The sequence below is a fragment of the Boleophthalmus pectinirostris genome, unplaced genomic scaffold (genome assembly GCF_026225935.1).
Source record: "Boleophthalmus pectinirostris isolate CB_2022bp ecotype Guang Dong unplaced genomic scaffold, ASM2622593v1 HiC_scaffold_8, whole genome shotgun sequence".
NCBI classification, from domain to species: Eukaryota; Metazoa; Chordata; class Actinopteri; order Gobiiformes; family Gobiidae; genus Boleophthalmus; species Boleophthalmus pectinirostris.
In genome coordinates this window covers 36,199,528-36,215,648 of record NW_026571515.1, presented here as the reverse complement: position 1 = coordinate 36,215,648, position 16,121 = coordinate 36,199,528, and the positions used below count along the sequence as shown (strand labels likewise).

General features: G+C 40.6%; 1 protein-coding gene across 1 annotated transcript; it reads right to left on the bottom strand.

The window, feature by feature from the left end:
• Nucleotides 1-807: 807 nt before the first annotated feature.
• Nucleotides 808-13,874, bottom strand: ccn5 (cellular communication network factor 5). The gene is made up of 6 exons (XM_055166260.1): nucleotides 13,606-13,874; nucleotides 11,323-11,533; nucleotides 10,156-10,404; nucleotides 4,874-4,942; nucleotides 4,538-4,719; nucleotides 808-3,542 (listed from the first exon to the last, which is right to left on the bottom strand). The coding sequence occupies exons 1-6, from the start codon at nucleotides 13,663-13,665 to the stop codon at nucleotides 3,243-3,245; spliced, it is 1,071 nt and encodes a 356-aa protein (XP_055022235.1). The 5' UTR covers nucleotides 13,666-13,874; the 3' UTR covers nucleotides 808-3,242.
• Between the last annotated feature and the right edge of the window lie 2,247 nt (nucleotides 13,875-16,121).

Sequence of the window (16,121 nt, the reverse complement as noted above, 5' to 3'; positions counted from 1 at the left end):
TATATTTATTTTTCAGTCCAGTTAATCAAATGTAGTGAAGTAAAAGTTAAAAGTATTCTCTACAAAATGTATAAAAGTAAAGTACTGATACCTCAATTGTCTACGTAAGTACAGTACTTTACAACTTTTACTTTGCCAAATTTTGCCACTAACCTTAATCTTAATCTTAACCTGATGTGAAAGCATATCTTTACAAAAATCTACACTTGCAGCGAAACACTAACAGTCTGTTGTTTGGAGTAACTTTGTTTGGGGGAAAATGGTGCCTTTGATGATGAACAGAAAGTACAAGAAAAACTGAATATGTTTTTGATGTCATTTTTGGTCTAAATTTGCATTGCATGTCAAAAGTTTTTAGGCCAGGTGAAAGGAAACAAAAAAAGTGGGTTGCCATGGTTGCATTAGACTGTTTAGGCCCTGCCCCGGAAAGAAGGCTGAACTTTTAGAGAGAGCCAGTCCTTTCATTAATTGTCATCATCTCTATCCAAAATGACTTCTGATTTTTTTTCTCACCTGCTTGTATCATTGCTCTGCTAGAAATGTTCCACAGTATGACATTAAAGAGCTCCATTTATTCAATTACAGATGGTTTTAGCACAAATATACCTAGAAAAACAGGCATTCTGACTGTGAGCGGAGTTGCCTTTCCACAGATCTGACGTGTAACTTGGTCTGGTTTGGTCTCCATAAAGATAGAAAGGTTTAATGCCATACTTTGAAACACTCCAGACAAAGCAATAACATCTCCATGGAAAAAACTACATAAAGGTGTTAGTATTTTGTTTTATTTGTCAAAAGTTTGGCCCCTTGTTAACAAAATGCTAAATTTAAAATAACACAACTAAAAAAGACTATGCAACATTTTTAGTACAATGTTAAATCTAATGATGTCTCTGAAGCTGAGTTGTGTTCAGGGTCACGTGGTGTGGAGGTTGTGGTTTGTGCACATTCAACACATCAGCCCGTGCAGTAATACTGTTGGTGCTGAAGACCACTTCCTGTCACTGACACAAAGAAACATCAAACTACAGAGGAAACAATAAAACAATACATTACAAAGCAATGAGTTAGTTACAGAAAGTGTATTTTTATTTTGGCACCAACAGTGTACAAAAATCGAAACTGCAACTTCAGCAAAAACCATAGACTGTATATATAAATGGAAATAGGTAACCCACTAGCCACCACGTTTCATACAGAAAGTGAGCTTGAGCGCCCTTCTGGCTCTAAGTCACCTTCTGTTGAGAAAACATCACCCTTCTCTCTGTCATTTTGTTCGCTCCTATAACTGCAGGCCTCTGTGAGCTTCATTTGACTGGAGTCGAACGCTATGGATGACATCACACTATTTTAGTCCACTTCTTTATACAGTCTGTGGTAAAAACACAATGGGAAAATGCAACATGTAGCACACCTTATTAAAAATTCTTCATACAAAATATTATTACAAGTCAAATTCCATCAAATGATCTCTTAATACATAAATACAATAGTTATAAATTCTCTATAAAGCTATTTACAGAGGCATTGGAAGTGCAAAGTCACATGCTACATACAAAACTTTAAAGAGGGGATATTTTACTTCGTATTAACTGCTAACACATAACCATATTACCTTTTATTGTTTTGAAAATGCTATATTCCCCAAAACAGTGTATTAAAATGTTTTATAAGTTCCTCTCTCTTTCGTCCAGACGCAAGTTACTTTGCCACAGCGCAATCAGTGTGCAACCATCTAATGAAACCACTGCACATCACATCAGGTTTGTAGTTTGTGAAGTTGTTATGTACAGTTTTGTATCATGTTTTTGTATATTTATGAAGAATTGTCGTCGGAGAGCATGGGTGATGTAGGCTTGTGGGCGGAGTCTTGGACAGAATCTTACTGCTAACAGTAAGGATGGTTTGAATAAGCTTTGGGAGAGGTCACTAAATCACTCAAACATGCATGGATGACACTTAAAACCTCTATATGCATGTTTTTAATGAGGGAACATTTAACATGGAAGAAATCGTGCTCTTTTCTCCCGTGACCAATCGGAGCGAGAAGAGCCAGAGCGGAGCCACAGCGGAGCCACAGCGGAGCCAGAGCTAACGATTATAAAGTGTTTTTTAAGACAACTGGAGGGCTTTGAGTAAAGAAAAAGTTTATGATCTAAAAATAGGTAAAAATAGCCAACAAATCTGACAGTTGTGAAAGTTGTAGGTGCCCTGTCAGCCGAACACAAGCAGTTACATTGCACTCTATGAGAAAAATCCTCTCTCAGCCCATTGGATTTTTTCCTCTGAAGTTCCAGTGAGCAGCCACTACGTTAACTGGAGGCAGCTACAAGCAGCAACACCCTGTCCAGTTATTTTAATAGATTTATGGATCTACCTTACATTTATTCAATTACAGATGGTTTTCCTGGCCAAAAATACCTAGAAAAATAGACATTCTGACTGAGTGGGGTCGCCTCTACACAGATCGGACCAGTAACTTGACCTGGCATGGTCTTCATGAAGATATAAAAGGTTTAATCCCATACTGTGAAACATTTCAGACAAAGCAAAAATATCTTCATGGAGAAAAGCATTTGACAGACTCTCCGCCAGAAAAGTTACACAATGCACCTTTACACTGTTAAAAAATATCTGTACAAAAATTTACAATATTCAACATTTTACTTATATGAATGGATGGTTTAATCTCTGGCTGTGAATGTCATGGTGCATCAGTTATAATGTGATGGAAATATAGAAGAAAGTGCAGGGTTTTCCTGGTTTGGGTCAGAGATGTGTTGTAGCGGCTAATCTACCATAGGATCTGAAACTGCACACAAATCAGGCTGTGATACTGTGTGGGGATTTTACACTGACCTAAATTATTCTAATCTTGATTTATTGCCTACTAAAAGGCTCTATGCAGTACAAATCTATTGTATGAGCAGCTCTTGCAGTGCATTACCGTGACGGCAAAACTCAGCCTTTGAAACTTGTGAAAAGTGCTCATATAAACTCATGTCAGTAAATAATTAGGATACTCAAAATGCACAAGGTTAGTGAGGAATAACTTTGGACCACTGCAAACTGTTTCAAACGAACTAGTTCTGTTTTTCATGTTTTTCAGAAAGTCGAAATCAGGTAGTGCGCCTTCAAAGTGAGGCTACTACATAAATGTATCTTTGTATTTACACACAAAATAGTGCAGAGCAGATGTCCCACCACGCCTGTACAGTTGTTTGTGGTTCTTTAGGGTCTCGTCAGGGTCTGTACCCCCACAGCGCCGGGTTGGTGTGGGGTGCGTAGGGGCAGTGGTGGTGGCACACACACGAGTGGATGAGCATCACTGCTCTGTGCTGCAGTCTGCCTCCTGGACACATGAGGGTGACATGAGCTGTGGAGGTGTGGTGAGGCGTGCAACAGCGGGCGTCCGAGCAGAGACCACAGTATCGGAGCTGGAGGGTCCTAGTGCTGAAACAGCCCTCATGGTACAGTCGTACCCGCCCTGGAGGCAGGACAGTGGGCTGGCACACTCCTGCACCCCCCCTCTGCTGCAGCTGCTGTGAGAGAATCAAATACATGAATGGATCTTTGTTTTCATCTAGACTTGTCCTGGGAAACTGTAAACTGTTTATATGGCACAGTGGCTCTCAAACAATTCACACCAAGTACCACCAAAGAAAAGATTTGTCTTTCTGAGTACCACCAGATCTAAATCAGGTCTATAGCAGAACTATTGCAGGTCTAGTCTAGGACTAAACCAGGTCTGTAACAGGACTATTTCATGTCTAATCTAAGACTGAACCAGGTCCATAACAGGACTATTACAGGTCCAATCTAGGACTAAACAGGGTCTAAAAGTGGACTGCATCAAGAAAGGAAGACAAAAGGGGATACAATGAACTCTAAATGACACAAAACCACAAACTGAAGAGCTGTCAAAGTCTTACCTAAAGGAGCTTGCAGACCACAGTTTAAAAAACATTGGTATAGTGGTTTTCTACTTCCAGTTAAAGGTTGTCACAATAAAATTTCTAACTTGATTTTTATACTAAGGAATAAACTGAAAACTCAATCTGTGTGACGCAAGATCTTTCAGATGAGACTTGGACAGCTCAGCTTCAGTTGATCTGTCTCGTTTAGAGTTAATTTTATCCACCTTTTGTCCTCCTTTGGATCATTTTATGTTTAGAACTACAGTGAAAATGAGGTAGACCACTTTTAGACCTGATTTAGCCCTGGAATAGTCTTATTATAGAGCTGGTTTAGTCCTAAATTAGACCTGGAATAGTCCTGTTATAGACCTGGTTTAGTTCTAGATTAAACCTGGAAAAGTCCTGTTATAGACCTGTTTTTGATCTGGTGGTACTCAGAAAACCAAATCTTTTCTTCAGTGATATTTGGTGTAAATTGTTTGAGAGTCACTCATATACTAATTTTCATCACCAAAGTTCTTTATGTTACCATGTTGTCTTACACAGAATTCAAGGTCATTCTTCACAAAAGCTCCAATTCTATACTGTTGTACATAAGAGATACAGAGGTCTCTGCTCACCCCAGGTCCTGGAGGTGCGAGCTTGGGCAGGTAGGGGGCGCTGCAGGGCCTCACTTTGCACAGTCTGGTCTCCATCTGCAGGCGACAGCTCGGGTTCTGATTGGACACTCGAGTGGAGACCCCCGACCCACAGCTCCGAGAACAGGCGCTCCACTGGGTACTCTGCTCCACACAGCGAGGGGGTACAGGGGGCTGGTGAGGGGGGAGACGGGGCTGGTGAGGGGGAGACGGGGCTGGGGAGGGGGAGACGGGGCTGGTGATGAGGTCTGTGAGGAGGAAGATGGGGTTGGTGAGGGGGTCTGGGCCGGGGAGGGGGGCCAAGGCGAGGAGGGGGAGCGGGGGGGCCCAGTCTGTTCCGAGGAGGGGCTCTGGGTAAAGACGGCCACAATCCTCCAGACCCCTGAGCTGTAAAACAAACAGGAGATTAAAATGTGTAGAGATTAGAGGTGTGTCACAACAACATGTTCTGAAGATGATATACAGTACAGCTGAAGAAAACATACAAAATAAATGATCATATTGAAATACCACTGACACAAAAACCCTGAAGAAGAATTATCCACCTAAAAACACAATTCTATATGTACATAAGCTGCTGTAGGTAAATGAAACAATGAGTAATAGAAGTGATTTATTCAACCCTCTACAGCTCAAATCATACAAAAAATATACAAAAAAAATACTCTTGGCGATATATATCAATAAATCAGCCCACAATATCGATACTGTATCAGCAAATTAAGCGATACGATATATCAATATTTTGAGATTTTTGCACACCCCGAGTCCCTAGTCGTTTTTGGGCAGTTTTACTGCAAACTAGGCCAAACTCAAACTAGACCTTGCAGCATTAGGATTCGTTACTGGACGGTAGGTAGGTAGGTACTTTTTTATTTAATCAATCGCTGCTGTGTGGTCGTGACATATGTAACACTCCAAATCCCGTAGGAAAAAGGGCAATAACGTCTTTCCCCTTGATAAAATTCACCAAACATTCTCTTTGTTGCGGCTTTAAAGCCTCAATCTCAAGAATCATTGCCAACACAGAATGTATGTCTTTGTCTACATCCATTTCGACCGCTTCGTTTACACAAAAGGGACCCAGACAGGCTCTTGAGTTTGATGTCATGGCTTCACAGCTCTTAGCTGATTGGCCGGTGTGTGGTCAACAACTTCCGGGATTCTTGAAAATTGTCAAGTGTATTCTGATTCCTGATCCAGTTGCTGGAGAGAAATGAAATTGAGTGTAGGCACTAGGTGGCGCCAGCCTGGCTAAGACTTTGCAGCTTTCTGATCAAAAATGCCTAAATCTAAATCTGTGCTGCTTTCACAGACAGATGTTTCTGATTCACCTGGCTCCAGGGGTGGAGTTTGAAGTGTGAATACCTATTAGACCAACCACACTTTTTCTTATACCTCTAGACCCCGCGCTACCTCCCATCCTCACTATAGCCCTGTTTAACCTAACATTATGAGCCCTTAGAGAAGACTACTCATGACTCCAGATGTTTAAAGACCTTTTTCACATTCACTTTTAGAGTGAAATGACCAAACTCCACTTGAGCTGTGTGCCTGTGAGAGCCATTGTGACTGCATGAGGCATACCTGTGGTCTAATAAACCAGGGGAGCAGGAGCTGAAAATATGTTTTGATTTTTGGGGGATATATTTGGAATCAAACTGTGCCTTTTGGTCAGACACACCCAGTTTAACACAAGGAAAGGTCCATTAAAGGTCCAGACAACCGCGAGTGACACAGCCCAGCAGCACAGAAGGATTATGGGAAAGGAGAAATTCAATTCTGTCAACTGGAAAAAAGTTTTTAGTCAACCAATAATTGTATGTTGATTATAAGGCTTTAGAAGGGACAACAGCAGAGTGAGTGAATTGAAGGCTTTATATTTTTTGGGTGGATATTTATATGTAAAAAGCATAGACTCTATAAAGAAGTGGACTAAAGGACTGCGATGTCACCTGTAGTGTTTGGCTCCAGTCAAATGAAGCTCAGTGAGGCTTGCAGTTATAGAAGCAAATTCGAAACCAGTTCCATATTAGGAATAGGAATTGATTTAAGGAGAAAACAACAAAATAAAAACACCAGTATCACATAGAGTGGGTTAATATGAACATTTTAAGACAAAAATGACGAGGCTCACAGTCTTAGTTGCAGAAAGAGGGGTGACCTTTTTTTTAATTGAATTGGAGTCGATGGAGCCAGAACCGTGCCCATGCTCACCTCCTGTTTGGAATGCGACTAGCAGGTTATCTAAGTCCATTCCTATATTCCTATATAATGGTAAAAAGGCAGATTAAACTCATGATTCACAAGTTGAATCTGTCTTTAAATAAATACATTGTTTCCTAGCAAAACGTGCCTTGCCCAGTACAGATATATTGTATAAGCAGCTCTTGAGGTCATGTTATTAGGTTCTTTGTTGAGACCAAGAGTTTGTTTTCATACCTGACAGTTTGGACTGCTCACTAGCGTTCGTCCTCAGAATGGTCATGTGATGTTGCTGTGAAGTGTCCTGTCAAATGAGTTATACAGGTTTTGGTGCTGTCTTCCTACCAGAGGAGGCAGGACAACAGCGCCATCTGCAATCCGACTTCCTCAGGACAGTATCCCAGGTATGTGAGAGTAAAAAAGCCCCCCTTGTCCCGGTTTATAATCCTGTGAGCATGTTTCTGTATTTTGATTGCCTCTTTAATCCAGAGATGATGTTTGCTTTCCTTTGTCCCAATCATATTTGCTAGTTCTCTCTTTTATAGTGATCAGAGATGGCTGATTTGAGTTGATCCTGTTCTGCTTTGTGTTTTGCTACTCGTGTGTACGCCTTCGCTGTTTCCTTCTCGCATTCTGTCCTATGTTCCTTTTTTGTTTACTGAACACCATCCCTGTTTCCCCGATGTATGCTGTATTGCAGGACATGCAGGATAATTCGTATATGACATTACATTTATGCTCCAGTTCCATTTTGTCTTTTGGGTGGATAAGTAATTGCCTGAGTTTTCTGTATGGTTTCCCTGGTGTGTTCATATTGTTTTTTCTCATTGTCTTTTTTACTCTCACGCACCTGGGATACTGACCTGAGGAAATGGGACTGGATATGATGCTGTCATCCTGTCTTAACTGGTAGGAGTATAACCCTGTACCTGTATAAACTGTATAAATTAGCTGCCCTGTATAAAAACCTGTATAAATTAGCTGACCAGACACATCACAGCAACATCACATGACCAAACTGAGGAAGAGCGTTAGTGAGCAGTCGAAACTGTCAGGTATGAAAACAAACTCTTGGTCTGAAAAAAGAACCTAATAACATAAATTATCAGACCACCAAATGAACCTCATTGGACTATTAGCTCTTAAGGTCAAAATAAGTCAGCTGTGTACTGTCTGCATCTAATTATAAAGCATTATTGCTTAGAATCAGGAAGTACCATGATGGGAAAACTCCCTTTTTGCTTCTGAAAGCTGTGAAATGCTCTTAAAAACGCAGTGTAGTGATTAATTAGGATGCTCGGAATCCGTAAGTGAGGAATAACTTTGGACCAGCGCAAAACATTTTAAGGTGCTATGTTACACAGGATGGATTTATGTTATAATGTTGTTACCTCCTCAAAAACAGACCTGGAGTTGTGTTTTGTTTCATTCACACGTTTGAGTAATCCTGCATTATTAGTTTGTCTACATCTCCGAAGCTCAAAATACTCATATAGTGTCAAATATACCTTTAGTTCAATAGAGATTGGCACTTTCTTTATTACCACATGACATAACAAGGGGGAACAGAGTGTTTTCCTATTGACAGAACACAGCGTACTAGTAAATATCCAGGATTTGTGTGTTAGACATGGAAACGGAACAAAACACAACTCCAGGTATGTTTGTGTGAGGAAACAACATTATAACATAGCTTAGAAATGTGTAATATTGGCCCTTTAAAATGAGTTCTGTTTTACAAGGTACAAAAACAAATACAGCGCCTTTAATTTCACAGGAAAATATCTAAATGAGTTTTGTTGTTTTTGTGACTCCTGGGACTAAATAAATGAGTCAGCAGTTACAAAATGCCTGCTCATGTTTGTGGAAGACGGAGCTGAAATAGGCTGTGTACAAACTGTGCAGGAGCCTGTGTTGCTATAACAATTATGAACTTATTTCAGAAGACCTAAAAATACCAGGAGGTGGTTGGGACCTGGGACATTACTTTGAATAAGAGATTCATTTAAACATTAGATAACCTTGTTTATGCACACTACAAATGTACAGATACAATTCATGTCTAACCCCTCAGAATTTTCCATAGTACAGCATTAAAAAGGCGATATTACGCTATTTTCTGATCCTGTGGTAATACAGGAAGTGCCCCACTGCATTTTTAAACTCCATACACCTTCACCTAAATCATTTGGATGGATGATTTGTATTCCAGCCTCTTCTGAACAAAAGGTAAAAGGAGGTGTTAACTTGAAAACTACTGCTTCATGACATCACAAGGTGGAACAGAGCATTTTGAGCTTTGGAGATGTAGATAGACTAATAATGTAGGATTACTCAAACATGTGTGAATGCAACAAAACACAACTCTAGGTATGTTTTTGAGAAGGTAACAACATTATAACATGACTTACAACTCATAGAAATCTGTTTTGTGTAATATGGGCCACTGTCACCACTAGGCCAAGTTACAGGTCAGATCTATGGAGTAGCACGACTTCTTGTGCATGCATCAAGATATTTTAGTCTATACCCTGTAATTGAATAAATACAAGATATAAACAAACACATGGAAAAGAAGAAGAAAGCTACGTTAATGTTGTCTGTCATGTCACATTCAGATATTGATTTGGGATACTTAAAATAATTCAGACTTCAAGCTATAAGTACATTTACTTGAGTATAATTCCAGGCTTCTCTACCAGCACCAAAATCAGATCCGGGATGGTGTAAACAATGTTAAACCAAGAACCACAGAGTCCTTTCAGGTTTAAACCAACTGGATTTCAGCACTGAATCTGGCAACCCAAATGACAGGCTCATGTGAGGCGCATTCTGCTTTCTGACTGGATAAACATCTTGAACCAAAACACCAAATCATAACACAGCTTGTCCATCATGTTTTTGTAATTTACAGTAAATCAACATTACAACTGCAATTAGCAAAACTATTTGAAAACAGATAGTGATTGACTTGCCATTGTTACCAAAAAGGTGTACAGCAGTCAAGTAGAGATCTGAGGCACTCTATAGTGTGAACACTTGAAGAGTCCTTTATTACATCACACACATCTTTTTGGTAACACTGGCAAGTCAATCTATCTTTAAACACCTTTCAGCCACATCCTACAGAGCACCTATAAAGTGTGGCTGAAAGGTGCCACATTACCAGATTACGCTGTTGACCCAATGATGGACTCATTTGTTCTCTTTTTTCAAAAGCTATATAAGCTATATTTATAACATGTATCTGAGGACACCATTTGGTCATATTTTTGGAAACTGGTAAATTGTTAATGGCCACATTTTTATACAGCACTTCACCATCTTCAAGGTGCTCAAAGTGTTTTGATTCAAAATCTAAATTTTATATAAGTTACAAGTGTCATTGTTTATACCTGTGATGGCGTCTTGTATGACAGTGTTCTCCAGGTTTTCACAGACCCATTCAGGGCAGCACCTGCCAGGCAGGCGGATGTACTGAGGGGAGGGGCAGTCAGGGGAGGGCAGAGGGGTGGAGAGGGGACAGGTGTGGACACAGGTCACACCTCCACCTGAGCAGAGACACGAGGAGTCACAGGACGGACGAAATGTCTGGCCCTCAGCATACGAGACACCGTTGAACTCACAGCCCATCTCCTCCACACCTGAGACACAAACACAAAGTATATGTTAAGAAATGGGAATGTCTATGTGTGTTCTAATAACTTGGATTCAAAATGTGTAAAGGGGACTTATGTATGAACTTCTATGATCTTTTAGTAATAATGGTGCTCCCTCATTATTAGCTTACTCACAGTTCTATTTTGATTGATTCATGTTTGACTAATCCTGTATTGTTCTGCAATTGAGGCTTAAAGATGCACTGTGCAACTTTTCTTGCTTATCTCCATGGAAATGTTATTGCTTTGTCTAGAATGTTCTATAGTATAGATTAAACCTGTCTATCACATGAGAGACAAGCAGGTTACAGTACTATGCTACATTACAGGTCAGATCTGTGGAGAGTCGACCCTATTTACAGAAAGAATTATTGCATTTTTGAGCAATAGAAATACCTGTAATAAATAAATGTTTAATGGATATGTTTAAAGTCATACCATGGAACATTCTAGACAAAGCAATAACATCTCCATGGAGACAAGTAGCACCTTTAAAATGCATATGAAATGTTAGACTACTCATTTTACTAAAACATAATCCACTTAGATTTAAGTTTTTACTAAAACTTTCACAGAGTTTTTGCTATTTATTACTTTAGTGAAGTTTATAATTTGACTTCCTGCTTGGACACGGGTAGCAGCGATGACATATTGGAGGTATTTCCGTAAGAACCACAATGTTAACAAAGGCCTCATGACGGTGTCTCCTTCCTAAATTGTTCCTGGATTTTAGATGGAATTTTCTCGTGTTGATGACAGAAGTACAAGTATTCTGTTTTTGTACTTTCTGCAGAATTTCTCCCACAAACTGCCACTGAACTGAACAAAAGTATGATAAATATTCGCTACAGGTACTAGACCACCAGACCAAGCCAGAATTAAAAGCATGAATACTCTACTGACCCACACACTCTCCTGGCTCCCCGGGCAGACTGGCGCTGTGGTCACACTGAAGGCCTTTGCCACATGGGTTCAGCTCCGTGCACGGCTCTCCTCTGCCACGTGCACACACCTGACAGCAGCCACACCCATCCAACACCAGAGGAACCCCCGCTCGGCATTGTGGGATATCCCCCGGGCACTGGCAGGGCATCCGACATAGCTGGCACAGCGCCTGAAATTTAGAGGAGCGCAGATTAGCACAACCTTCTTGATTCTATCAACAGAATCATTTCCTGCACTCAGCCTTCAGTCAGTCTCCATTCAAATCTTTTTTTCAGTTTCAGAGGGACGAAATGTTTGGGCTGTTGCCATAGCTATTAACAATTCAAAAACAAATCCATGAACAGTGTGATCACTTCTGGGCTCAGTGTTGGAAAGTAACTCAATACATGTACTGATAAAACTGATAAAAGGGCCCAGGTTCATTATTTTCTGTTTTGTGATCGTGTTATTTCCTCATCAGAAACATATAAAACATAAAACAAAATGTACCTGGAGTTATGTTTTGCTTCATTCACACGTTTCACATACAAATCCTGCACATTTAGGCTGAGTTCTTCTCTCAAACAGAAAACACTCTCCTCCACCTTGTGATGTCATGTGGTTTTGTCATGTGTTTTTAAACTCCATACACCTTCACTAGAACTATTTGGATTATTTAAGTCTTGAAATTTCCCATCTCTTCTAAACAAAAGTTAGATGGTAGCTGTTAACTTGCTCACATGACAAGGTGGAAAAGAGCATTTTGACCTTTAGAGATGTAGACACTCTAATAACAAAGGGTTACTCAAACATATGTGAATGAAACAAAAAACAACTCCAGGTCTGTTTTTAATGCAGTAACAGCATTCTAACATGCCTCAAAGTTCACAAGTGTCAGTTTTGTGTAATTGTAACATTTTGAGATTTTGAGTAAGTGCATTTATTCAGGTGAAGTTTTTATAATATGATGTAAGCCATGTAACAGCATATGCTACACATACATTTTAATGCAGGTATTCTTATGTAACTGAATTCGGTTTCAAAGTATTCTTCACAACACTGAAAACCCTGATAAAGGTATAACTGACAGGTGGGTATTTCAAATTATAAATTGCATACCAAGTCCTTTACAACCTTTGTATTTCTACTTAAGTAAAATTATTTTGCATTAACATTACTCTTACTACTTCAATAACATTTTTGTCTACACTTTACCCACCTCTGAGTATTAAACTAAAGCTTTTTTCAGACATTAGAATAAATGGCCTCTTTGTTGGAGCAGGTGTCAGTATTCTTTTATCAATAATTTGTAATAATATCCATCCATAGGAAATACCCAAATGTCTACAAATTTTGATCTCATTCTTATATTCGTTACTATCACCGCTGCAGTGGTGAGTGAATACTTGTTACTTATTATACTGACAGAGGCAAAAGGTTACTCAGGTAAAAGGATTACTTGAAAAAATAGGTGAACTTGAGTTTAGTTAGGAAGCCTACTAGATAACCAGGACTGAAAGTAGTTTTATTTTTTTGCTAGTACAATTATATTTTGATTTATATATGATGATGATGATGATGATGATGATTGATTTATTAATTTTCTTAAGATTATTGTTTAAAAGTAAACTACTCTCATTAAATGTCAAATTAAGAGAAAATCAAATTGCTTTGGACCATTAGTGGCACTGAGGGCAATTGGTTGGGGACCCATTCAGGTTTGGGGGCCCTAGGCAGCTGCCTACTTGTGCCTAATGGTAGAACCGCCTCTGGTAGTAGTAGTAGTAGTAGAAAGTACAAATACCTGCTCTCAAATGCAGTAAAGTAAAAATATTCAATGTAAATTTACTTCAGTAAAGTGCAGATAGCTAAAAAATTCTACTTAAGTACAACACTTCACTGCTTGTACTTTACTACTTGTACTTGTATCATTATCAGTAACGCTGCATTTTGCCATGACCTATCCAAAAGGTAATTTCACAAATGTCACTGAATTACAACAACAATCTGAATTTGATCTATATTAACATTTTGGTGCCCTCATCTGTATTAAGTAATACTGGCCTATAAAATATTATGTCATCTGAAACTCAGCACTTGTTTCCTTCACCCAACACATTATCATCACCTCACTGACTGTGAAGTTAAATATTGTCAGATTTCTTTTTACATTGATTTTTAGTGTTTTGTATGTTTGATGTCTTAAAAAAAATACAAAAAAACATGAAGTAAAAAGAATAAATAGTGAGTAGAGGGACTCACCTGTGCAGAGATCCAGAGCAGGAGGACAGCTCTGTGAAGCCACGTTCTGTTCATCATCATTATCCCTGTGTCTGCTCCAGTGTCCACTCTGCTCTTATATAGTCCCCTGTTGGGTCCAGCTCCCTCCTGTCCACTCGTCTTCTGCTCTTTCTCTCTTCCTCACTCTCTCTTTTCTCTCTCCTCTCCTCTCTCGCGCTCGCACTTTCGTTCCCAGATTTTGAAAGTCTTCTCTGATGATGTCATGACTCGTGTAAACAGCAGCAGCAGCATCACACATGGTCCACATTCCTGTGACTGCACTTCCAGACAGAGGCACACCCACCTCTACTCACAACACTCTGCCCACGCTTCCTCCTCTGCCCCACCTCCTCCACCACCCACTGCACCTCCTCCGCCCACTGCGCCTCCTCCTCCACCCACGGCACCTCCTGCTCCACCCCCTGTAATGTCTCTTTCACCCACTGTACCTCCTCCACAGTCTCTTCCACCTACACCTCCTCCACCACTTTCACCTCCTCTACTGCACCTCCTCCTCCACCCACGGCACCTCCTGCTCCACCCCCTGTAATGTCTCTTTCACCCACTGTACCTCCTCCACAGTCTCCACCACCTGCACCTCCTCCACCACTTTCACCTCCTCTACTGCAACTCCTCCACCTACTGCAGCTTCACCTCCTCCCCCCACCACACCTCCTGCTCCACCCCCTGCAATGCCTCTTACACACATTGCTTCTCCTCTGTCCACTGCACATCCTCCTCCACCCACTGCACCTCCTCCTCTTCCACCTCCTCCACCACACCACTTCTACCTTCACCCACCGGCACCTCCTACTCACCCCCTGCAATGACTCTTTCACCCACTGCACTTTCTTCACCGTCTCACCACCACCTGCACCTCCTCCACCCCACACTGGGCATCCTCCCCTTCCATCCACTGTGCATACACTTCTCCACCCATTTTCACCTTCTCTACTACAAATCCTCTACCCACTGCACCTCCACCTCCTTCTTAATTGCACCCACTGCATCTCCTCCTTTCCACCTCCTTCTCCACCCACCTACTTTAACCCCTGCAATGCCTCTTTCACCCACCGCACTTCTTCCACCATTTCCACCACCTGCACCTCCTCCACCACACACTGCATCTCCTCCTCCACCCACTCCACCTTCTCCTCTTCCACCTCCTCCACCCACTGCACCTCCTCTTCTTCCACCCACTACACCACCTCCACCTCCATCTACCGCACTTTCTACTCCACTCCCCGCAATGGCTCTTTCACCGACTGCCCCTCCTCCAGTGTATCCACTCAATGCACCTCCTTCACCACCCACAGCACCTCCTACTCTTCCACCTCCTCCACCCACTACTCCAACTCCTCCACCTCCTCCTCTTACTCCTCTTCCACCTCCTCCACTCACTACTCACTCACACCTCCAAATGAGTTTGCTAATCTGCTCCATCGGCCTCTCCCACCACCACCCACACTCACACACACGCCGCATTCATACGAGGCGTGATAGGTGAAGTTTGTATTATAAAGCCACTGCAGCACCTGGTGTTCCCTGCGGCCTCCTGCCTACAGCCAGGATACTTAAGGATAAATGTTCACTCTTGTATTCAAGGTTTGTTATTACTGAATATAAGTCATGTTTAAAAGTCTTATACTACACAGGGTCCTATATTACACAAAATCTTTAAGCCATGTTATAACGTTGAAACAAAAACATCTCAGGAGTTGTGTTTTGTTTCATTCACACATGTTGAGAAATCCTTTGTTATTGGTCTGTCTCTATCTCCAAAGATCAAAATGCTCTGTTTCACCATGTTATGTCATGCAAGTTAACAGCTAGCAGCTTTAGTTTAGTAGTTTAGACCTTTAGTTCAGTAGAGATGGACAGGGCTGAAATCATCCAAATGATTCTAGTGGAGATGTATGGCAGGGGTCTCCAACCTTTTTCCTCTGGTGAGCTACTTTTACAAAAAATGCCAGAGATCTACCAGTTTTAGTGGTCGCAAGAAATTTTATTGATATACAAAAGAGGGTTGTCTTAAATGGAACACAGTTAGATACCTGTAAAACATTACCATTAACTATTTATTAGACTTAGACTTAGACAACCTTTTTTGATTCACAAGGGAAATTATTTGGACACAGGAGCTCACACATCACAATATAATATAATAACAAAGAATAAAAAATATAAATGGTAATAATAAATTCTAAATAAGTAGCAAAAAGGATAGCAAGAGACATGTGAAATAAGACATAATTATATAAACGTAAATTAACAAGTCAAAATAAAATAGAATTATTAGTGCACAAAGTTGAAAATTATACATTTCCAATGGCAACAGCTGAGCTACTTGGAAGGGGCTGAAGAGCTACTGGTACTGATGTATGGAGTTTAAAACACAGTGGAGCACGTGCAATCCCACATGACATCACAAATTGCAACAAAGTGTTTTCCATTTGAGAGAAACACTCCAGCCTCAAAAACTCCAAGCCTAAATATGC

Excerpts from the sequence above, each read along its gene's own strand:
- ccn5 (XM_055166260.1), bottom strand. The coding sequence starts at position 13,665 with ATGATGATGAACAGAACGTGGCTTCACAGAGCTGTCCTCCTGCTCTGG. Across the intron at positions 4,720-4,873 it reads GAACAGACTGGGCCCCCCCG|CCCCTCGCTGTGTGGAGCAG; the intron begins CTCCCCCTCCTC and ends AGCCCCCTGTAC. Across the intron at positions 3,543-4,537 it reads TCGCACCTCCAGGACCTGGG|CAGCTGCAGCAGAGGGGGGG; the intron begins GTGAGCAGAGAC and ends ATTCTCTCACAG.